Source organism: Falco rusticolus, chromosome 5, assembly GCF_015220075.1.
Source record: "Falco rusticolus isolate bFalRus1 chromosome 5, bFalRus1.pri, whole genome shotgun sequence".
Lineage (NCBI taxonomy): Eukaryota > Metazoa > Chordata > Aves > Falconiformes > Falconidae > Falco > Falco rusticolus.
This window is the reverse complement of record NC_051191.1, coordinates 20,435,534-20,458,306: the sequence shown is the minus strand read 5'-3', so window position 1 is coordinate 20,458,306 and position 22,773 is coordinate 20,435,534. Positions and strand designations below refer to the sequence as shown.

The window sequence follows — 22,773 nt, the reverse complement described above, 5'->3', positions numbered from 1 at the left end:
GGGACACCATGGCAAGTCCAGGCCCAGTAGCAACGCATAGAAGATGCTGCCGCCAGCCACGCTCTTACCTCCAGCAGTTTGGAGATGGCATCAGGCTCCACGCGGCTGCGGTTGTCATAGCATGGCCAGATGATCTTGCGCTTTGTCTGGGGGGGCACTGGTGTCCTGCCGATCCGCCTCCTCTACGTGCTCCGGCTGCCCCTGCGTCAGCTCCCAGTCATAGGAAGGGCCCTCAGAAAGTGTCTCCTCCGTATAGTAGTCCCATACCTTCAGGTTGGAAATGTTGCTGTACGGCCTCAGCACCTGCGGGAGAAGTAGGGTTATGCTCGGGGAGGGCAGCGAGACACAGCCCTGGCCACGCTGCAGGGACAATCTGCCCAGAAAGGTGATCAGCCCCTTCACAATGAGCTCTTCCCAAGGGCGATGCTTTCTGACCGGTAACAACAGGCAGCTGACGCTGGAAGGAAAAGGCAATGCTGGGCCAGAGAAAGGCAGAGCTGCTCCCAGCTTTGGGCCAGGACTGGGCTCAGACCAAATGACAGCCCTGAGCTGCTCTGCTGCAGCCTGGCCACATCAGCAGAGCGCAGCGCCCCACCTCCTCCCCCACCCGGCCCCAGAAGCTCCTGAGGATGGATGTTCCCAGCCTGTGGCGGTGAAGAGCAAAAAATGAGACCCTGACAGCTCCAGCTGGGGACCTGCGCTCTGCAGCGTCACCTGCGTCACCCCAGCTCCTCTGCAGGGACACAGTTCTAGCGCCTGACTCGTCCCATATGCCCCCCGCAGTGGCAGACACCCTCCCCAGGGCTCCGGCATGGCAGCCAGGCAGGAGAGCCCACCCGGGTGGGCGAATGCCATGGTCCAGCCAACACGGGGATGCTTGCTCGGCTTCGTGCAAGCAAGGAGACCCTGGAGTGGCCCCGGCAAGCCCTGTCCAAGCCCTCTGGCACACGGGGGCTCAGCTGGGCTGGGCGGACACAGGGCAGGAGCGCAGCTCTCACCTCCCCATCCTCAGGGGCATACATGTAGTTGAAGAAGATGGGGGCTTTCTTGTTCAGCCGGTCAATGTAATCCCAGATGGACTTGTAGACCTGCTGGCTCTTCCGCTCACCCTTCTCCTCGTACAAGAGGCCTGTGGAGAAGAGGGTGAGGAAGGGACATTATTTGGGGCAAGGCGTGGGGCTGCCACCCACTTGCAGGCCCTGTGCACTGTCCTCACCCAGCTCGATGCGCTCGTAGTCAGAGTCCAGCAGGAATGTCCGGAAACGGTTGGAAATGTAGTGGTAGCTGAGGAACTTCAGGTAGTACTGGCTGAACTCAAACTCCATAGGGAACTGCAGGTGGATCTGCAAGGAGCAGCACGGGTGAGACCTCCCAGGACCCACAAAGTGCAGGCTGACTCCAGACCCGTTCCCCGCACACGAGGAGCCAGCCCTGGTGCTGGGGGAGAGCCAGCTGGTGCAGAGCTGGCGCACTTGGAGCTCACCTGATGTACGCAGTCCAGGAACTGCAGGAAGATGGGGGCAAAACCGCTGCTCTGACTGGCCAGGGTCTGGGCTCCGCGATGGCTGAAGCGGTGCCCAAAGGACAGCCACTCCTTCTCCACAAGCAGGCGGAAGCCCTCCAGTGTCCGGTAGTAGGGGTCCGACAGCAACTGCACTAAGGAGACCACCTGCAGGGACAGCGGGGCTCGAGATGCTCGTGGGGAGACGGCCACGGGTAGCTGTCACACTGGGCAGCTGTCGGGCTCCTACCTGCGTGGTGATGTCCCAGCCATCCTCCAGGCTGACCAACACAGAGGAGCCCGTGTCCAGCAGCTCGACCACCAATACCGAAATCTGCAGGATCTTATGGATCTGCCAAGGCAAGGGCCAAGAGTTACTACAGTGCAGCAAACTCCTTTGCTGGACGTCGTGCAAAGCCACCCTTTCTCGTGGAAGCGGATGAGCCGAACGAAGCAGAGCACAGAGGTTATGCAGGGCCACAACACAAGGCCTCCGTGTTCAGGCCCTGTGCAGCACCCTTCGTCAGCAACAGCAAGGCCAGCGGGGCACCACCGCCGCACCCCAAGCGGAGCTGTGGGTCCCTCGCTCCCTCCAGCAGCCAGAGGGTCCAGCCCCACAGCAGCTCCACAGTGGGACCAGTCCCACAGAGCAGCAGCTCCCTGGGTCACCCTGGCTACTGCTGGCACGGCCTACACCAACCCCTTCACAGTGTTCCGCCGTCATGCAGATCCTGCCCCGCTTCCCCAGCCGGCAGCTGCCGCAGACACCCGCAGCTCTCGTGTCCAGCGCCGCAGAGCGGTACTCTGGACTATTCTATCCTCATTTCTTGCACCAACCTTGTTCCCTTAGCGTCTCCCACTTCATGCCACAGTGATGCTCTGGAGAGGGCACCTGGACCCCCATTCTCACTTTGCCAAGAGCAACAGTCAACAGCAAAGACTCCTACGGACGAGGGCCCCTCCAGGCTTTGGGTGACAACTGACCTGGGACAGCCACTCGGACTCCTCCAGGGACCGCAGGTAGGCGACACTGGGGTCAGTGGAGGGGCAGCCAGGCACGCAGGCCTTCATCAGCTTCTTGAAGCTGGCCTTCACCTGCCGCACGTCGAACACCTCGATGGGAACCACCTCCCAGTGCTGCAGCGGGTCCGGTTTCACCCCCTGAGGGAGGAGAAGATCAGCATCACCCCAAGACACCCCCTGAGCAGACCCACCACCACCCATCCTTCCCAAGGATGCTGCTGCCAGGTGTCAGGGTTACCTTCAGCTGTGACTTGTCCCCGATGATGTAGAGTGAGGCCCGGTGCTGCCGCAGGAAGCTGGCCTCCGAGGGGGTGCCGTTGTGCTGGGCACCCAGCAGGTCTTTCCCGGCCAGGCGTGACCCGATCTCCATGTTCAGGGCATAGCTGCTTATGCGCCCGCCGGCTCGGATGCTGCCCCACTTGCCTGCAAGACAGCCAGCAGTTAGGCTGGGGGCCCCTGGCTGGCTCGGGGGCTGTGCTGGCATCTGCGTCCCCCCAGCCGGGCTGGCCCAGGGGCCAGCAGCTCGCCACGAAAGCAGGAGCCGAGCTGCTGTCACCCCAGCACCCTGGGAACACATGCCGGGAAGGTGCTGGGAACCAGGTTTGCTTTTGCTCCTTCTCCTTGCTGGGTGCTGTAGGATCTCCTGCCTGGTGGATGGAGAGACCAACACCAGCAGCTCCACGCCCCATCACCTGCGCAGCCCACAGTGCACTCCTGCGCCCACACCACCAGGACCTGCCCCTTCCCCACCAGCCAGACCCCGTTCCTGGCCACCACCACCCAAGCACCAGCAGATGCGCAAGGAGCCTAAAGCAAACCTGAGAGGACACTGCGGGATCAGCTGGGGACTGGCCCGGTACTTACCGCCGGCACCGCGGGCCGGACCAAGCCGGCGACATGCTCAGTGGAGGCGTTAGCGGGCTGCGGTGGGGGGTTACTGGGGCATTAGTCATGTGAAGGGTTGGAGTGTGTGTGTGGGGGGGTCAGTCGGTGAGGTTAGCACCCGGGTGGCGGTTAGGCGGCTGGCGGTACCGTACCTCGGGGCGTCTCGCGGCCCTTCGCTGACACGCACTTGGGGGTGGAGAGAGTGATGACCCTAGCTCTGTGACCGAGCCCTGAGAGCACAGGACGAAAGCAACCTCAGCGAGGGCAGGGGGGCGAGGCGGACCCACGCTCTCGCTGGGCAGATGCGGGCCGGGCGGGAAGAGGCGCCCGGGGACCCAGATGAAGCAACTGGAGCAATGAGTGGGATGGATGAATGAGATGGCTCTGGGGTGCTGCAGCGGGTCCCTCCCTCCCTCCCTGCAGCTGCCCCACGGCAGCGAGCTCAGGGGGAGCAAAGGGGAAGCATCTACTCTACAGCAGCTGCCCCGAGCCGGGGGCCTTTGCCAGGCCCCCACGAGGCAGAATTCACTCGCATGTCCTCACCTCCGCGGCTAATAGTACCAGGCCCATCGTCCTTCCCTCCCATCACCTGCTTCATGAGCGATCCCAGCTTAGGCTGTCTCTTGTCGGAGAAATCTGTAGCACCAACAAAATGTCAGCTCTCGGCCTCTGTGCTGCTCCAGAGGGGCCCTCCCTCCTTGCCTCCCCACAACTGCTCGGGAGGGAGGGGAAGGGGCCAAAGAGAGAAAGCAGCAGCAAGCAGGAGCACCCGGGGCCAGGACCAGGAGGCCAGCGTGCGGGAAACACCTTCCAGCTGGAGCCACAGCAAAAAGGCACCAGGCGCAGCAGTGTGAGCAGGGGCCTGTCCCTCCTGCAACTCTGCCCCAGGCGCTTTGCACTGCGGAGGGATCACCCAGTCACTGCCACAGTCCGGCAGCCCCCTCGCCAGGTCTCTCCCCTGCCACCCCCAATGCCGCTCTGACCCTCTCTCCTTCAGCCGTGGCTCCGGGCACGTCCCCCCACGCCAGGGAAGAGGCCTCAGAGGGGCTTTCAGCAAGCTGCCTCCTCCCCAGGCTGCAGGGAGCCCTCGGCTGTTCCCCCCCAGTCCCCCTGGCCCTCAGTCAGCTCTGCAGCAGCGATGGGGTGGAATGGCTGAGACACAGGATGAATGACACCCGAGCACGGCAGGGCAGCACGGGCAGCTTTGCCCCGGCAGGAAACGACAGGCTGCTCGGAAGGCAAGGGAGGCAGCGACTTACCAAGGCTTCCTGTGGCAGACCCCGAGCACTGCTGCTCGCTGCGCTGGGCTGCAAAGGGTGCCGAGGTCGCAGCTAGCAGGATCTGTCCCCACCCTGTCCTCAGCGAGCACCTGGATCCGAGCACAGTCTGGGGCTCCCAGTGCTCACAGGTCCAGGGCTACCGGATTTCCCAAAACCCATTCCCACCACCAGCCACGGAGGCCCAGCTGGAGCTGGGAGCTCTGGAGAGCACGCTGGAAAGGCTCTGCTGCCTCCTCCGATGGGAGTCTGGAGACAGCAGCTCACCTGGCTGCCCAGGCTCGGGGACGGACGGCACGACCCATGGCGGGGGCCCTGCGCACACCAGCAGGAGCCCTCCTGCATCCCTGCTGCTCTGCAGCGGTGGCCGCGCTCCTCACCTGAGCTGTTCATGTGCGCAGAGGTGAAGCCGCTGAGTGTGTTGCGCCCGCTGGCGTCGGCGTAGTGCGGCATGGAGTTGATCACAGCCTGCAGGTACTTCTCCTGCTCCAAACTGGTGGAGTCCGTCTGCGAGGGGCCTGGGAGGAGAGCCACGAGCGTCACCACTCTGCCACCGGCACGGGACCCGAGGAGGGGTCTGCAGCCCACTCCCGGCACGGGCGCTGCCCAGGGGCAGAGGGGACGAGCACCTGCAGTGGGGGCGTTCTGGGACTTGAAGAGGCCCACCACACCCTTGCCGTGCAGCCCCCCCGAGCGCAGCAGCACGGCCTTGGTGCGGGAGTTTCGCCAGCACACAACAGGGAAGCGGTTCTGGCGGTAGCAGCGGGAGATCCGCTGGATCGTGTTGTCCTGGATGCTCTGCGGCACGATGAGCAGCCCGGGGTAGCTGCAGGAGACAGCGGAGGCTCTGCAGAGCCCGGGGGGGAACGGTGCAAGCCCTGCCCCCAGCTCCCACAAGCCAGGAAAGACCCTCGCTGTCCTCTCCTGACCCTGCGGACCCCCCTCCTCGGCCACGGCCCCACTGAGGCTCACCTCCGGCAAATGGCATACATGCGGTTCACAGTGGAGATGCGGAAGGGCTCGTTCTTGGAGCGGGTAAGGCTGCTGCTGAGCGTGCCCAGCCCCATCCGCTGGTAGTCGCGGCAGCAGGCTCGCTCTACCAGGTGGTTGATGGTCATCTTATCTGAAGGTTTAATGGTGGTAGTGGGGGTCAAAGTGCTTCGGTCCATCTCTTCAGACACTGTGGAGACAGAAGGGGAGCCTGGGTCTGCCCTCGGCAACAGGCACGGTGTCCCACATGCAGCTGGAGGATGGGCTGGAGGCATCTCCCAGCCAAGCAGACAGCAGAGGGCAGGAGCTCCCTCCCACCACCTTCATCCAAAACAGGAGAGCTCAGCTGCCCTGTCCAAAGGGCTGGGCACCAAAGCTTAGAATCAGAATGGTTTGGGTTGGAAGGGATCTTAAAGACCATCTAGTTCCACCCCCCTGCCATGGGCAGGGACACCTTCCACTAGACCAGGTTGCTCCAAGCCCCATCCAACCTGGCCTTGAACACTTCCAGGGATGGGGCAGCCACAGCTGCTCTGGGCAGCCTGTGCCAGCGCCTCACCACCCTCACAGTAAAGTTTCTTCCTTATATCTAACCTAAGCCTGCCTCCTTTCAGCTTAAAACCATTCCCCATTGTCCTGTTGCTACAGGCCCTACTAAAAAGTCTGTCTCCCCCTTGCAGCAAGCATCTTTACTTGTCAGTTACAAAACTTGTAACTTTTTTACAGGTTAAAAGCGCAGTGTCAGCTGCCTGGGTACTGACTGTCAGAGCAGATTTCTTTGGTGCTTTCACATCGCATGATACCACCGAGAGATGAGGAACAGCCCAGCACCAATCGGCCCAGAGCTCTTCCACCACACTGGTCTCATCTCCTCCCTCAAAGGAGAGCAACCTCCTGGGAGAAGAGGGCAACACAGGTGAGACCTCGGCTCCAGCAAGGCTTTCAGCCTGGAACACTTCCATCCAGGCAAAATCACTGTCAGGTGGACACAACCCTTGGTGGCTGCCCTCCACACACAGCTTTCCTAATGCTCCTAACGCATTTCCTAATGCCAGAACTAGAGAACAATGATGGATCTGAAAGATCTCTCTCTTCTGGGCCTGAACACAGCTGGTGTTTTTTGCTAATAACTTCGATGATGGACACACCAAAGGCTTGTGTAATGGTTGTGACAGAACTCGAGCTGAAAAGCACTGCAAACAAACTGGGGAGTGAACAAAGGGAAGTGAACAGAAGGAAAGATCGAAAATCGGCCACGTCAGTTGGCCAGACCCGCCTCACACGTGGCAGGGGGGACTGGTCCCCACAGACACCACTTCCCACTGAAACCCTAAATCCCATCCACCACATCTTCTCTGACAGGCCTTCCCACCTGGAAAGGTTGTAGTCTTCAACGCAGAGGACTCCTGTCTCTTCCAGTTCTTTGTTACTCTCAAACCAGTCAACCTCTTCTCACATGTAACCTAACCTGCCTTGCTGCAGCTGAAATCTGCGACTTCATCAGAGGAGCTGAGGCCACAGACCAAAGGACTTGCTCCTTTCTGCAGGGCTTGCTAGATATTGGAAATATGTCGAGTTGCCAACTGGCCACCACCAGCACACGAGAGCTGGCAGACTGTCGAGAACTGGGAGAGACAACCCCAGTGGTGATCCTCTGCACCAGGGAAGCTCCCACGCCTGCTCCTCTGCAGAGCGATGGCCGAGACCTCTCCTAGCTGGAAGATGCTCCTGCTTCAGCAAGTGCCCCGCTCCCCACAGCCTCCCTTCCCTGCTCAGGGTGCTCCCAACCTGAGATCTCATCCTCGTTGTCCTCTGGGAAGTGCTGGCTGCTCCGCTGCTCCCACATGGGCGGCGTGTATTTCTTCCGTGTCACGTACTGGCGGCCAATTGTTTTCTTGGCATTTTTCACCAGGTTTTTGGAGAGCGTCCTGGAACCAGAGAAGAAGTTGAGGCCAGGTGACACCACCTCCCCCGCGTGCGTGACCACAGCCCAGCACGGCCAGAAGAGCAGCCCCTGAAGGGTTAGAGACACCAACACTCAGTCACACCGAGAGCAAAGCAGAGACAGAGGCATCCCTCACCACTGGCTAGAGGCATGGGGTCAAAATCACTGTCACCACAGGAGGGGAGATGTCACCTGCTAGCTCCCTGGTAGGGAGAAGCTGGCTTCTCAGCTGTAGGAGGCCACCAAGCCAGAGGCAGAGCCTACAAGAGCCTACAGTGCTTGCCTTCTCCTGGCTGGATGGCGCAGCCAGGCTGAGCAGGTGCCCCAGCCTCCCGACCCGACAGGAGGCCAGCCTTGTCCCGAGCTCTAATGCCATCACCTCCACATGGGAGCTCCCATCAGCAGTGACCGGGCCTTGTCCCGAGCTCTAATGCCATCACCTCCACATCGGAGCTCCCATCAGCAGCGGCCTGGCTCAAGTCACAGCAGGGGACAGGGGATCCACCCTGGGGATGCTGCCAGCCCGCCCTGACACAGGGCTGCTCCTCACCAGGCAGAGGGGAGGCAACTTGTGGAAGGTGACCTGCTCAATGCCACATAAGGGACAGGGAGAGCGCGCAGCTGGGCTCAGCCACTCCCGAGGGCAGCCTGGGGAAAGCAGGGAAGGGACACCTTCCAAAACCCACAGGTGATTAGGCTGCATGGGTACAACAGGCTTTGCAGACAGAGCTCCAGCAGGCAGGAATTCCTGAAGGCAGGAATGGCCTGCCCGCACACAGGACCTCGCGCTCACCACTGTCTCGGTGAGCCCCTGGGCTCGAAGGGGAACAAACGCAGGACATGTGGGACATACATTAGCCAGGGAAGGGGCCACATCCAACCCAGGATAACAGCTACACTGATGCAAAGATCTCTAGAAATTCACCTTATCAAGACGGGCCAGAGTGAGAGTAGCAGGTCCCTTGTTTTGCTTCACAAAGCAGATGGTGAGGAAATCCAACTGCTCCCTACATTTACCAAGGGAGGGGAAGCCTCAGGACCAAGGGAGAATGCCGTCCTGAGAAAAAACGCTCAGGTATGGAGGCTAGGAACGGGAGGGCTTTCTAACCGGAGGAACAAGATTTGCAGATAGTGTGGGGCACTGGAAGCAGACTCGGAGGGGGGTGACAAAGCACACCTTGAAGTTCAGACAGGCTTCTGAGACTGTGCCCAGGCCCAGAGCTGGACCCGGCAGCTCTAGAGGTCTCTGGAGGTTAGCAGTACAGGCACAGCTCCCTCAGCATGTCCTGGGATCCACCAGTGCGCCACAGAGCACTAGGATGACTGACCAACCAACCGCCTCTGGAGGCCACGGTGCTGCGACGGTGACAGTGCACACCCCAAACCTGAACGTCAGACCGGCAGCTTGGAAAAGGGCATTCCCCGAGTGACAAGCCCACAGCCCAGGTCGCATGCAGAGCAGGTGAGAAGAAACCCTGGGAGCAGTGAAGGCTGCAGCCTGAGCCAATGCCACCTCGCAAGCTCCCGCCCAGGGTGAAGGCATCTTACGTGGTTGAATGGCCAAGGTGCCCAAGGGACATGACCCCCACTGTCAGGCCCTGGAACATATCGGTCACCTGCTGGGAGCTGAGTCACAAACACACGGGAGAGATGCTTAGACTCCAGGGCACACCAAGCGCGAACACAGCACCAACCAGACCCCAGCGCTACAGCGTCGCTGAACCTAGCCACCACGTGCCGGAGCGGGGTCTGGCCACAGGTCAGCACCATGCGCAGAGCTTTGCCGCTGCCCCTCAGCACTCCCCATCCTCCGGCACAGCAGAGTCTGCTCTCGTGCCCACTGGAACCGCTCCCATGAGACGTCTCCTGGGGGCTTGCACTGTTTTGGCCTGGGCAACAGGGCTGGGAATGCCACTGAAGCAAACACCCTGCTCCTCGAGTTTGACTGGTCCTCTGCGTGGAGCCAGGAGACCGCTACCACACGTGCAGCATGTCGCCCCACAAACAAGTGGAGATCCTGAGCAAGGAGAGGTCTGAGCAAGGTTGGCTCAGGGACCCTGACCTCCAGCTCAGGAGTCCATGCCCCAGCTTTTCTCGAGTGACCCCTGCTCAGCAGCTCGCTCTGGGTGGACTGGAGGAGGGAGAGGAGAAGCCCTGCAGTGCTCGAAAGGGTCAAGCGCATCCCCACGTGCCAGTCTCCCCACGGCACGATGGCACGGGTACCTGAGTGAGGGGTTCTTCTCCTTGGCCTTGGGCTGCATGGCTTGCTTGGGTGACTGGCCCACAGTGAAAGCAAAGGTGCCACGCACGTGCTGGGGGTAGCGCAGCTTGTGCAGGTGCTTCCTGAAGATCTCAGCGCTGTCTGAAGCCACCTCCTCATCAAAGGCAATCTTCAGCAACTGCAGGAACAGCAGAGAGCAGTCACGGCACACAGCTGGGCCAGGGGACTGGGAAGGGCTCTTCCCACAGCACAGGGCAGAAGAGCTCAGATCCCAGTCGGGAGCAGCGACTGAGACGGGCACAGGCCAGGCTGCCCTGTCTGTCCGTCCGTGCCAGTTACTCTGTCCCACACCCTTCCTCCTGCAAAGCACTCTGCATCCAGCACCTCTGCTCCTGTTGTGTCCCTAGACTCAGTCACCGCGGCTCTGAGCACGCAGACAGTGTTTTAGCTGCTCTCCTCCCAGCATTGCTTTACCTCCATAAGTCTCTCAAAGATGGAAAATGTTGAGTAACTACTTGCATTGTCACATCTCACCCTACGGTATCTCTCTCCAAGATGTGCTACAAGGTTTTGCAGTACCACCTCCCAGGGTGCTGTGTGGGGACATCTCACGCTTTCTCAGTGTTCCAGCAGCTACTGGAGCAGCTGGAAAGGAGCCCTGAGCTAACGAGCAAGAAGTTGATCCTGCATACAACAGGACTGCAACTGGAGCACCTCCCCTACGAGGACAGACTGAGAGAGCTGGGGTTGTTCAGCCTGGAGAACAGAAGTCTCGGGGAGACCTCAGCCTTTCAATACTTAAAGGGGCCTACAGGAAAGATGGGGAGGGACTCTTTATTAGGGCCTGCAGTGATAGGACAAGGGGGAATGGCTTTAAGCTGAAAGAGGGCAGGTTTAGATTAGACATAAGGAAGAAATTCTTTACTGTGAGGGTGGCGAGGCGCTGGCACAGGCTGCCCAGAGAAGCTGTGGCTGCCCCATCCCTGGAAGTGTTCAGGGCCAGGTTGGATGGGGCTGGGAGCAACCTGGTCTAGTGGAAGGTGTCCCTGCCCACGGCAGGGGTGTGGAACTACATGGTCTTTAAAGATCCTTCCAACCCAAACCATGCTATGGACCACAGCCTACTCCTTGCTCTACAAGGGGGCCTCTGGTTCCGCCCCTCAGGTGCCCTGTCACCCGCAAGGGGTTGTCTTTAATCCCCCCAGACCACATCAGCCTGGGCAGTGCCTTGTCCCAAGGGATGGTGCCAGCCGTGGTCACATACCAGCTGGGTCTCCCCAGCAGCGTGCTCCTCAGCTGAGATAGTGCAATGCAAAGGAGCAGCGCGCAGCCCCACGCGGTCTCACCTGGAATGTGCACGAGCGCAGCTGCAAGCCCTCCTGGATGAACTGATCCACCTGGGCCTGGATATTGATCTTCTTCTCTTTGGTCAGTGAGGCGATGGGGAAGGATCGGATCACCACCTGCTCCCCCACTGGGCACAAGCACGGGAACAGGTTAGCCGCATCCCACTGCCTCGCTCCAGCACAAAGCCAGGCCACGCTGTGGCCTCAGTCTCCTCAGTGGCCATCACCACAGAGAGCCCCGTAGGATAAAGCAGCCAGGCACACTGCAGCCAGTCCATGGCGACTTGCAGATGATGCCTAGGATGGGCATGAGTAATTTATCGTCTGCCAAAGGTGGACAGCAAGAGCAACCACCTCCTTTGTGGTACTGGGTGCAACCATCAAGCTTGCGGTGGTTGCGGCAGACCCCAGTAAGACCTAGTGCTGGCTCGTCACTCGCCCAAAGCAACCACCTGAGGCCCTTATCGGCAGCTCCTGCAACAAGGTGAGCTGCAGCCACTGCTCCAGGAGAGCTACCAGCCACCTCCTCCCCAGGCACCATCAGCCCCTGAAGACAGAGGATGTGGTGCAGGCAAGACCCTTACCCAGAGGGTCCGTGGGAGTGCCTTTGAAGATGATGCGGTAAGTGGTGAGGAAGATGGCTCCTTCTGCAGGGAGAAGAGGTGGACCACCAATATTCCCTCCAGCAGCTTCTTCCCGTCCATCAGGCATGAGGTACACGCGGAGCCCTTCCATCACACACTCCTCACCCACCAACAGGTTGGGACGCAGCAGCTTTGGCTACAGGGATGTACAATAGGAAGTTCAGACCAGTGGAAGGGGACATGATAGCCACACACAGCACCAGAACCTCTCCCCGGCTGCGGCAGGCCAGGTCCATACCTTCTGGATGGGAGGAAGCCTCTTGCTCTCCCTGTGCACGGCATCCAGTGTCTCTATGTGCATCTGTACAATATCTGCGGACAAACACAAAGGTAAGAGACTGTGAGCGAAGTCCTGCCCTACACACCACCCAGGCAGGCTGCCAACCTGCCCTGCAGCACTGCGTGTGCCTTCTCTTGGCCTTCCCACCGCTTCTTGCAGAACCATCTCTTGAGCAGACCCCCCCCCCGTTGATACGGAAGGGTCCCCAGCGAGGTGACACAGCTGCCCATTCCCAGCACTGCCGCAACGTGTATTACCAGGGATCATGACATGCAGCCCCTTGAGGTGGTCGTTGGTGACTCCACTCTCTGTGCAGACTTTGTCCACAAAGCGGTTGATGAATCGCACCACGTAGTTGGCCACATCAGAACTCTCTGCATCCTCAAATCCACTTTCTGTGTCATAGCTCTCAGCCACACTGCCAGCAATGCTGCCGTACAGGAGGAGGGAAGAGTTAACCCAGAACATCTCTCCGCTGCTGTAACTCACACGAAGCAGAGGCCAGAGGAGTTTCCACTCCTAATACAAAACACCCCTGGGGCACTGCAACCTGCATCAAACCCCGATGGCAGCTGAATGATCAAGATGCCCCAGGCACCGCATCAAGAAGCTCCCATCCCCAGCTCTGGTTGCTCTGGTGCCCCTGCAGCACAGCCCTACCAAGCCTTCCAGCCCTGCTCACCTGTTGGTGACGAAGCTGTTGCTGACACTCTCCACGTCCCCCAGCCCAGAGCTGCGGAGCAGGCGGTTCTTGCTAGTGTCAAGAGGCAGCAGCAGGTAGCTCATGCGGTTGGCGTAGTGGATGGCCTGGCTGAAAACCGTGCTCTCCTCCTTCTGGATGAGCTCCTGCTGTTTCTCTCGGCTCATGGTGGGCCAGAGCCTCAGCTGCTCCGACGCTATCTCCAGGGCAGACTTGGCTTCCTGTGGCCCCTCTGTGCTCTCCTGAAGGAGTTGGAAGCAGATGTCAGCCGTCTGCACGGACAGGGGACCTGCCAGCCTTCACCCCACTGTTCCCACAGGAATCTCCCAGAACCAGGATGTAGTCCCTCAGGCTGGTTCAGCATCCTTATCAGCCCGTGGACCTCTGGGGAGAGCTGCAGCAGTTCTGCAGGGACACTGGCACTGTGGCCACTTCCTCACCTCATCCATGTGGTTCTCCTCGTTGTTGTCCAGGTACAAGGCTCGGATGTGGTTCTGCACATCGCAGTAGAACATGGCCTCCCAGAACTGGATGTTGGTCCACACCACATGCTCCTGCACACAGCTGTAGGCAAACTGCGTGATGCCCGGGCTCAGTTTCTGAGGAAGCAAAAGGTGGAAAAAGAGTTTCATATAAACACGGCCTCTGTGCCAAGGTCTCCTCTCCAGGCAATCCTTGCTCTAGCCTGTTGCTGGGAGTGGCAACATACCCTTGGGCCTGCAGGAGGGATATCTGCATCGCAGCTCCTCCAAGCATCCCCTGCAAACTCTCCTCAGACTTGCCCAGCACCCACCCAGAGCCCCGCAGGGCCTCACGCTACGGATGCTTTACAGGAGGTAGAATCTTATCTCAGCCCAGCTCGACCAACAGATCGGGCTGGCACTTTGGAGCAGCCCCAGTTTCTGAGCGCCCTTCCCGCAGGTGTTCCAGCTATCTTTGGAGTCCTGGGTCAAGACTGGTGCAGCCAGCCTGGCCAGCCTCGCAAGCGGTTGAAAGCTACTGGGCAGGACGTTGTACTCTGAGAAGCACCGAGGGGACAATACGCCCTCAGGCTGGCTGCAGCGCAGGCTCCCTGTCCTTCAGCCTGTGGCCTCCAAGGCCTTCCGAGTCTGCAAGGGCCGCACAGGGGGTCAGGATACTGCAGGTACTCACTCGGCAGAAAGCGGTGACCAGCGGCAAGAGAGCGGCTGCAATCCCATGCTCGTCCATGGCGGTGCAGTCCTGGGGAAGAGCAGAGATGTTAAAAGGGGATTTGCTGCAAGACCCCCTAGATCCACTCCAATTCCTGCACGGTGCTGTCTCCCACATGGGGAGACGAGCTCCTTCTGAAGCGATGCGCTCTCCCCAGCTCTCTCCTACCTGCAAACAGCAGTTCATCATGCGGATTATGAAATCAAACTGCTGGTGATCCAGCACCGCCCGGTTCTGCTGCACGTGCAGGTTCAGCTCCTGGGTCAGGCAGTGCCTGGCTGCTCGGCCCTTCATGGCACGCAGCACAGCAGGGAATAGCTGCAGAGCAAAAAAGAAGTCATGTAGCAGAAAGACAGGGCCCAGTGGAGCTCTGGTCAGGCAGTGAGTTCAAGGTCAGCACACAATGAGGAGGTGCAGGACAGGCTTCATGTCCTGGTTGTGCTGGCTGAGACCAGGGTGTTTACAGACAGTCATCCGCACTCGGATGTGGAGGCGAACCAGAGCAAAATTCCGCATCTGGCCAGCTGGAGCACAGCCCTGGGAGGTTCCTGCTCAGGACCTCAGCCCCATTATCTCTGCGGGACAGACCCTGTGGGGCACCGGGAGACACAGAAATAGTGCTAAGCTGGTGCAGTGGAGTGATCAGCCAAAAGCCCAGGAACACAACCAGGAGGAGCAGTGCTGAGTGGAGAACATATGGCAACAGAGCTGGGCAGCAGAGATCGGGACACAGGCAGGGAATGTCCACTCCAGCCTGCCAGGGAGGAGCAGCAGAGCAACCCCCCGGCTCCCCCCCCCTCAACCACCAGCTCTTCAGGGGCCCCCTCACCTTTTTGGCTTCTAACATTTTGTTTTCAAAGACGTAGGAGATGCAGTTCCTGACCACCTCCAGGCGACGGGCACTGTTGGCCAGGGCGTTGCCGTTGCGCTCCATGATGGCAGCTGGGGAGAGAACTGCCTGTTAATTCCATCAGGGCAGGACTTTCACCCCTGGGAGGGGAGAGACGGGTGCCCCCTCCCCTGCTCCACAAGGGCAAGGGTCTAGGCTCCAAGAGCTCATGCTGGAAGAATACTACGGGGCCTTCACCCATACTCTCACACTGGCTGGTAAGACTCCAAGGAGCTCTAAGCAGCCCAAGGGGCAGAAGCTGACAAGGACAGTGCTGCTGCTTCTCCAAGGCACATTTTGCTCATGTGGGACCCTCAGACATGCCGTAGTATGAAGAGGAGCCAGCAACACCATGGTAAAGCTCCTCCTGAGCAGGGTTTCTCACCACAGGGAAAGGCCCTCTGCACACACGTACCAATGGGGGGTCCCGATGGCACCATGCATTTCTTCTCTGCCTTCACAGCAGGAGGAGCTGTCTGCAGCTTGGCAGTGGCCTGGTCGATGATCCACTGCACTGTCCCCTCATCCAAGTGGGGAAAAGGCTTCTGGTGGAGGCGCAGATGACAGCCTTCCGTGGGCTTCTGCACCTTGTGCATGGTCACCGCGGGGTACGGGTTCTCCTGGCACAGCAAAGACAGTTTCTTTTCAGGCGTACGTCTGTATCATGTGTCCTCTCCCAGGCCAGGAGCTACAGCAAGGCAGCCTTCAGCAACCTCGTCTGCTCTGAGGCCAAATGGCCTCCCAGCTGGTATCTACAACCCCCAAAAACCTACAGCCCTAAGGGCAGGATGTCTGGGCAGCAGTGCTGGCATGCTCTGCTCCCAGAAGCTGCAAGAACAGCTCGCTTTGGCCCTGAACACAGCCACGAGCAAAGCACCATGCAGGAGCTCCATCCTGAGATGGCCAAGAGCCCCACAGGCACTGCTCTGCTTTCAGAGGACCTTCACTGGCCTGCCCTGGATCAGACGAGCACCGTTGCTGCTCTGGAGCAAAGGCATGGAGTGCATGATGCCCAGGCCACCTGAAACCGAGGAATCCCACTCCTGGGAGCAGCTCACACCAGGCCAGACACTTCTGCACACATCAGCAGGTGCCCTGCCACATGTGACAGCACAGGGTAGGACAGGATCACCCACCACAAGGATCAGTCCCAGCAAAAGCTTACGGAGGGAGGACAGACCAACCAGGGCTCCAACCCAAGCTCTCCCTGCCCCATCCCTCGGGTCTCCAAGACTCACATTTTTGTAAAGTTTCTCCGCCAGCTCCTTGATGTGCCGCAGTATTTTCTGCTTGTTCCCCTCTTCTGCACGCATGCGCTTCACTTCGTAAGCCACAAGCTGGGGGAAGAGATGGGTGAGAGGAGCAGCTGCCTGCTGGACAGGATCTGGCCACCCTTCGCATCCCCTGGCTCCAACCCACAGTGCAATGCCGCAGCCAGAGTGTTACTGCAGATTCCTGGCTCACTCCCTCCAGGGGAAGGGAGAGCTGAGCGGAGCAAGGATGTGTGGGATGGTCAGGCAGGGGGTACTGCTCCCACACTGCTGCTTACCTCATCGAACAGGTCAATCGAGCGGTACGGGGCCCCCCGCTCAGTCACAAAGCCAGCAAACGCCATGCCCTCCAGCACCTTGGTGAGGAAGTCATCCTCCGTCAGCCCCCTCTGCCCAAGGAAGGCTGCCTGGAAGAGGGGAGAGCGCACACTCGTCAGCAGCGCTGCCCAGGCATAAGTCACTCCAGTTGACATGGCAGTGTGGGTGATGCTGTTACCGCTGCAAAGAGCGGGTGCCTGGGTGGCAGTGGGACCATGCCATCTCCTTCCCTGCCCAACGTCAGCACAGGGACAGAGTTTGCACAGAAACCTGTGCCTCTGGCCTGCAAGCGAGAGGAGCATTTGCAGCAGGACACAGTTGATGGCAAGTGAAAGGCACAGCATCAGCCCCCGTGTGCACCCCAGGGGAAGCAGGGCCACAGCGGCCACAGGGTCCTTTGGGAGCTGTGTTAAGGACCTCATCCTGAACAACGCTTGTTCACCTCACCTCTCTCCTGACCATGGCTCTGAAGGCACCTCTCACCATCCCCAGGAGCCCAAAGCACCAGGTTTCCTGCGTCTGCAGAAAGCCCTTAGGACTCGCCCCTCAGCAGATGAGCATGGGAGCTGACCCCACCCAGAACCACCAGCTATGGCACATCACTTGCCTTCAGAAGCAGCTGGTGGGGAACAGCTTTTGCTCCTCCAAACACCCTTGCCCGCTCGCTGCACACTGACTCGCTGAGTGGGACAGGATGAGGATGCTACGCAGGGACTGCTCATCCGCAGCCCTGACGACACTACAGACCTCTGGACCACTATGCCACCTACACTCGCCCTCCTCACCCCTCTGCAGAGGAGCTGGAGCAGCCTCTTTCCAGGGGAAGGAGCCGAGAGGTGCAGAGCTTGGTACTGGAGTCACAGGCACTGCACCAGAACATGGACTGCTGAGTGCCGCGGCCCTAAACCCACTGTGAGAGAAGCACAGATGTTGCTGTGACCAAAGCAGCTAAATAAGTGAAACTCAGGTTATTCTGTACTGCATACTGTTGCTACACAGAGTGATTTTTATGAAATGGAAGTTCATTATGCTTTATTCATTGTAAAGCAGTTTTATGAAAGGACATTTTCTCACGTTTACTGCATGTTTATGATTTTATGGCACTAGTGAATCTTTGTCAGGCACCTGTTGGGAATCTTTACTGAGCATAAAAATATAGCTCAAAACTCTTATGAACACACTGCTGACTCAGAGACAAGGCATTTTACAGTGCAGAGCAGCACCGGTGATGCACGAGTCCAGGCCGTGCACAGTGCGTGCGTGCTTGCATGCGCTCTCCTGGCACACTTTTGTAGGTACAAGGTGTTGCCCCCTTGGCCTTACAACAGGCTGGGCAGAGCAGGCAGGCACAGGCAACAAGAAGGCTCCTGCCTGCTTGTCCTCAGTGACCTTGACCATGCAGCAGGGAGGGCACAGATGTTTGCAGGTTGTGTGATGTGGCCACAGCAAGCTGCAACACTTGAGTCCCTCTACTCTTGCTCCCACAGTCTGTTGCCTTCTCCTGCGTTAGGTCTCCTCCATGGGTACCCAAACACTTCAAACTTTTCCCTGCTCTCCCTGCCCTCCCAGCCTTTCTGGTACAGCTAACACCCCAAAAGCACCAGGGAAGGCAGGCCCTGCCTTCGTTCTCTTCCCAGATCTTAAGAAAATCCCTAGCTCCAGGCCAGGATGTGAAGGACAGCTTCCATGAGCCTCAAAGGTTGCTTGACACCAGGCACAGGGGACACCAGCTGCACTGCATCTGACCACCCACAGGCATAAACAGGGAAGTGCTGTCTTGACCCGTGAGACCTGGGGATGGTCAAGGACAAACACGGGATGCAGGTGGACCCAGGATTGGTGTAGGACAGGTCACTTGCTGGAAACACAGGACTGTCTTCAAGATACAGCTGTATTAGTGCACACCTCTCCACAGATCAGCTCTCCCCAACCTCTGCCCAGCCCACCTCAAAAAGTTATTCCATAGGACAGAATGAAAAAACAATTCTGCCGTGTGGACAGGAGGCCGTAGAGCAGATGGAGCCAAGTCACTGCAGAAACAAGCTCCCTGCGTTCCCTTGCTGGCCAGGTCCCAAAAGCTTCCTCCCTTCCCCACCACACAACTCCCAGAAGTGGCTCTTTTCCCTCTGGGAGCTGCTTCCCATCGTCAGACTGAGGCCAGGCTGGTGGACCCGGCATGCCAGAGGTGCCTGCACACGTGTGCCCGTGCCCGTGCCAGCACCTCACCTTATGGAATCGGATGACTGGCTCAGGATGGATGCGGATTATGTGCAGACACCAGCGATAGCCTTGAAGCAGCTGTGCAAACAAGCGGAGGAAGACAGCACGGATCTCCTTATCCTGTGAAGAGGGAAGGACAGCATAGTCAGTGTGGTCAGGCAGAGGGTGCAGACAAGCCAGCTCATGGGGGCAGGAGTTTACACCCAGCAAAGAGGCAAGGGGATCAAACCACGTGTCAGGGTCAGGTTCTGCTGAGCAGGGCAGGAAACTCAGCAGAGATTCCAGAGAAAAAGGTTGGATTCACTGTTATGTCCCCCCTGCACAGCATCCCCGATGCTGCACACAAGAGGAAAAAGGAGCTCTCACAGCCCCGGGCTTTGCTGAAGTGCCCGAACATTTGGTGTCTGTCTCCAGTCCCTTCTCCAGCGCAGCAGTAAACCCCGTAGCCCCTGTCCATGGGCCAGCTACCGAAACGGCACTGCTGGCTTCCAGGCCATGGCTCAGAGCTGTGGCCTCGGTGACCTGGCTGTACTGCGCTTTGCCTCCTAACCTCAGCAACATCAAGATGGAGATGGGCTTGAAATTGTGCCTGTCTGCTCCACGCCCAAGAAACAGGGTGTCCCAGGAAGGACAGCAGCCTCGCAGGAGGGGTCCCCCTTCCTCCCCGCTCCGCTCACCTGCATTTTGAGAGAAGAGGCAGAAATCGTTGAAGGGGGGAATGCAAGATCTGCCACCTCCAGCTCTGGGTCCAAGACCTGCACAGACAAGGCACAAAGCACACTCAGGCACAGGCCTGGGGGGGGTCTCTACCTTCACAGCTGGAAAAAGCAAAGCATCATTCCCCAGAGACCCAACAGCACCCACAGAAAAAGTCCGAGGGGCTTGAAAACAAACCTACATGGCTGGAACCACCAGGTATCAAAAAACCCTCTGCTGTGCAAGGGAAGCCTCAAGGCCTGACTCTTTCCTTGTGAAGCCCCGCTGCCCAGAGCCCAGACCTGGGCACAGCTCGGTGGGCTGAGGGCAGTGGGGAAGGGGGAGCCACTCCAGCTCTGCTGGGGAGATGTATGCCGCAGGAGGGCTGGGGGCTCAGCACAGAGAGGCTGCAATAGAGCCACCCCCCCCATCTCCCCCCAGCCACAGGCGAGGAACAGAAGCTGAGGCATGCAGCATTTGTTTGGCACGGCTGTCCTGGGCCCACTCTCACATGGCCAGCAGTCTCTGGGAAGACATGAGCAGCCAGAAAAGCTTCAGGGCGGCAGCTGCTTCCTGCCCACAGGCTGGGAGCCAGCCGCCCGATTCCCAGAAACCTTTGGCAGAAGAACCCCCGACTCCAGCACTACCATGCACCGAAGACCATCAGGATCAGGAAAGGTCTCCTGTGACACGGCCAGCAGGACTCCCAGGGTATGGACCTCTGCTCTCAGAGGAGTCCCTGCTGCTCCATTCCCAGCAACCCCTGGAAGCGTGTCATTCCCAAGGTGCTCACACCCTGTGGATGGGGGAAAGGCTGCAGCACTTACCATAGAGAGGGCTTCCCGGGTCTGCTGGAGCAGTGGTTCAGGGAGCAGGGAGATATGTACACATTCTGGGACATTGACTGTCCCACCGTCCAGGTCTGCGATAACAACATCCAGCTGGAAGAAGCAGGACAGGCATGAGAGAAAGCCAGGCTTTCTGAGACACCCTCCCCACCACCTCCTGCTGGGTGATGGAGAGCTAGCAAGGGAGTAAGCCCAGCTCAGGAGAGGAGGGTTTGGGAATGGTGTCTGTCTCCTCTCCCATCTTCTGTGAGCAGTCTACTAGCCCTCAGTGGTTATTTTCTCTTATCCATCATCGCCAAACCCTTGCATTTGCCAACACACAAGCTATAAAGGGAACCCATCGCTTCCTGCAACGAAGGTGGCAGGGGGAGGACAACCTGGCAGGAGAGGGATGAAGGTCTGCTCAGCAGGCACATGCCACATCTCCGTGACACCAGACCCCTCGGTACCTTATCAGCCTGGGTGAGCTGTGAAAACACTGACCCTGGCCCAACACAGAGGTGATCCTGCTTAACCAAAGCGGCGCGCCGCAGTTCGTTCAAAAGGCTGCACAAAAGCTTGTTTCAGTTTAGATCAGACTCATTACGCTTTGCTTTAATTCAGTTTCTAAACTGAAGTCTGAAGTGCCAACACAGCCTCTGGGACCAGCGCTGCCAGCTGACTTTCCAAATCCAACCCTCGGTTAACCCCAGCTGTTTGTGTGCAGGCTCTGCAGCCCAGAGCCCCACGATGCAGGGCCCAGCCAGCCCTGCCCGGCTTGTGCGGCACGCCTGGACTGCAGCCTGGGCTGGCCAGCCCGAACAAGCAGAGCCTGTGCAAGCCGGCGCGCTCAGCCTGCTGACCCAGGCACCCTCAGAACAACATTTGCTGCTATCTGAGACTGTTGGCACACAACCTCTGCTGCTTCCTTGAACTGCTTCTGCTCCTGGCACAAGGGACAGGGTACACAAGTCTCACCAGCTCCTGCGTCTCCGACTGGAAGATGGAGTGGACTCCGATGATGAAGGGTGTCGGCGTGCTCAGTACCTCAAGGAGTTGTGCAGGCAAGATGGGCACGTACGTGAAACTGCAACCAAAAAAGAGCATCACTGTAGCCAGTTGAGCCCTGCTCTCTACCCAAGCATCATCCTCAACACTGGCAGATTTTTTAGTAGGGCCTGTAGTGATAGGACAAGGGGGAACTGTTTCAAAACAAAAGAGGGCAGATTTTGATTAGATATTAGGAAGAAATGTTTTACTGTGAGGGTGGTGAGGCACTGGCACAGGCTGCCCAGAGAAGCTGTGGCTGCCCCATCCCTGGAAGTGTTCCAGGCCAGGTTGGATGGGGCTTGGAGCAACCTGGTCTAGTGGCAGGTGTCCCTGCCCCTGGCAGGGGGGGTGGAACTAGATGGTCTTTAAGGTCCCTTCCAACCCAAACCATTCTGTGATTCTAAGATGCTCTGGCCCTGGTCTTATAATCTAAGTCTAAGCGAGGGAGAGGTTTCCAGCAGAGCAACTGAACTCCAAAAGAAAGCTTTCTTTGAAATACAAATAGCCTTTCTGCAGCCTCAGGGTATGGCAGGCCAGTGTGGAAACAGTGCAACAGGCACTGGCAGCAACAGTGGCCTGTCTACCTTGGCTGTCCTACCTGGGTGATGTGCAAACAGCCCCAGTGGTGCCCAGTCAGTGAGCCAGTGTCCCCTTCCCTGGCCAGGCCCCGTGGGTCAACAGCATCACTCGTTCCCCAGGGTTGGGGCAAGGGGGGTGCCAGCCATCCCATAGGAATCACCGTGGCAGCTTGGCCACCACCACCGGCATCTTAACAACAGCCCTGTATGCACATGTCCTTTCTAGGGAGGGCAGAATTTGCACCACAGCTTTCTGGAAGCCTCCCAGTGTTCAGCCCCTCCATTCAGCAAGACTTTGCACCTGGGGCTGGAATGGAGGGCTGCCAGCAGAAGCGATGCACTGGGGCTCTGTGCTCTGCTGCAACACAGCTGAGAGAAGGGAAAGGGGATGGATTCTGGAGAGATAAGCACCTCTGGCCTCTCCCACACGCACCATGGGGTGATCACGCACTGCTGGACCATGTCCCACAGCCTGACAGGTTTGCTTCCCTCTGTCAAGAGCTGCCACAGCTCAGAACAGTGCATGCTAGCTGCTCCTGGAGCTACAGACACTGCTGATAATGCCTCACTCCGTGCTTCCAGTGCTAGAGCTCCAGTCTTGCCCTACAGAGGAGGGAGGCAAGGGTGGGAAGTTCACACCCTTTCGCTGCCGTGGACACACTCTGGAATTACATGGCTGTGCATGCCAAAGGCTTCGGGAAAGGGGCTTTTAGCACAGCCAGGATCTGTGGGCATTCACCTAGCTGACGCTTTGCCAAGAGTGCCCAAAATGCAGTTATACCAGCTATGAAACTAGGAGGCAGCAAGGGTGTGAAGCGAAGGGGAGTCAGGACAGCCAGCATGGGCTTGGCAGGCAGCTGTGCCCCAGCTGGCTCTGGGGTGCTGTTGGAGCACCAAGGGGCTCGAGGAGCTGTGGGTTCC

General features: G+C 58.9%; 1 protein-coding gene across 1 annotated transcript in view; it reads right to left on the bottom strand.

The window, feature by feature from the left end:
* The window catches only part of SBF1 (SET binding factor 1), an 87,761-nt gene that overhangs the window by 3,268 nt on the left and 61,720 nt on the right, over positions 1-22,773 (bottom strand). The window contains 31 exon segments of the mRNA XM_037388699.1: positions 69-152; positions 154-303; positions 999-1,129; positions 1,217-1,343; positions 1,484-1,669; positions 1,752-1,853; positions 2,486-2,662; positions 2,763-2,947; positions 3,562-3,639; positions 3,953-4,045; positions 5,067-5,204; positions 5,316-5,512; positions 5,659-5,866; positions 7,465-7,604; positions 9,845-10,020; positions 11,189-11,316; positions 11,773-11,968; positions 12,071-12,144; positions 12,370-12,542; positions 12,795-13,054; positions 13,253-13,411; positions 13,965-14,033; positions 14,172-14,321; positions 14,833-14,945; positions 15,308-15,512; positions 16,131-16,229; positions 16,442-16,570; positions 18,708-18,821; positions 19,379-19,456; positions 20,225-20,338; positions 21,203-21,311. Of these exon segments, the coding sequence (XP_037244596.1) occupies positions 69-152; positions 154-303; positions 999-1,129; positions 1,217-1,343; positions 1,484-1,669; positions 1,752-1,853; positions 2,486-2,662; positions 2,763-2,947; positions 3,562-3,639; positions 3,953-4,045; positions 5,067-5,204; positions 5,316-5,512; positions 5,659-5,866; positions 7,465-7,604; positions 9,845-10,020; positions 11,189-11,316; positions 11,773-11,968; positions 12,071-12,144; positions 12,370-12,542; positions 12,795-13,054; positions 13,253-13,411; positions 13,965-14,033; positions 14,172-14,321; positions 14,833-14,945; positions 15,308-15,512; positions 16,131-16,229; positions 16,442-16,570; positions 18,708-18,821; positions 19,379-19,456; positions 20,225-20,338; positions 21,203-21,311 (4,342 nt within the window).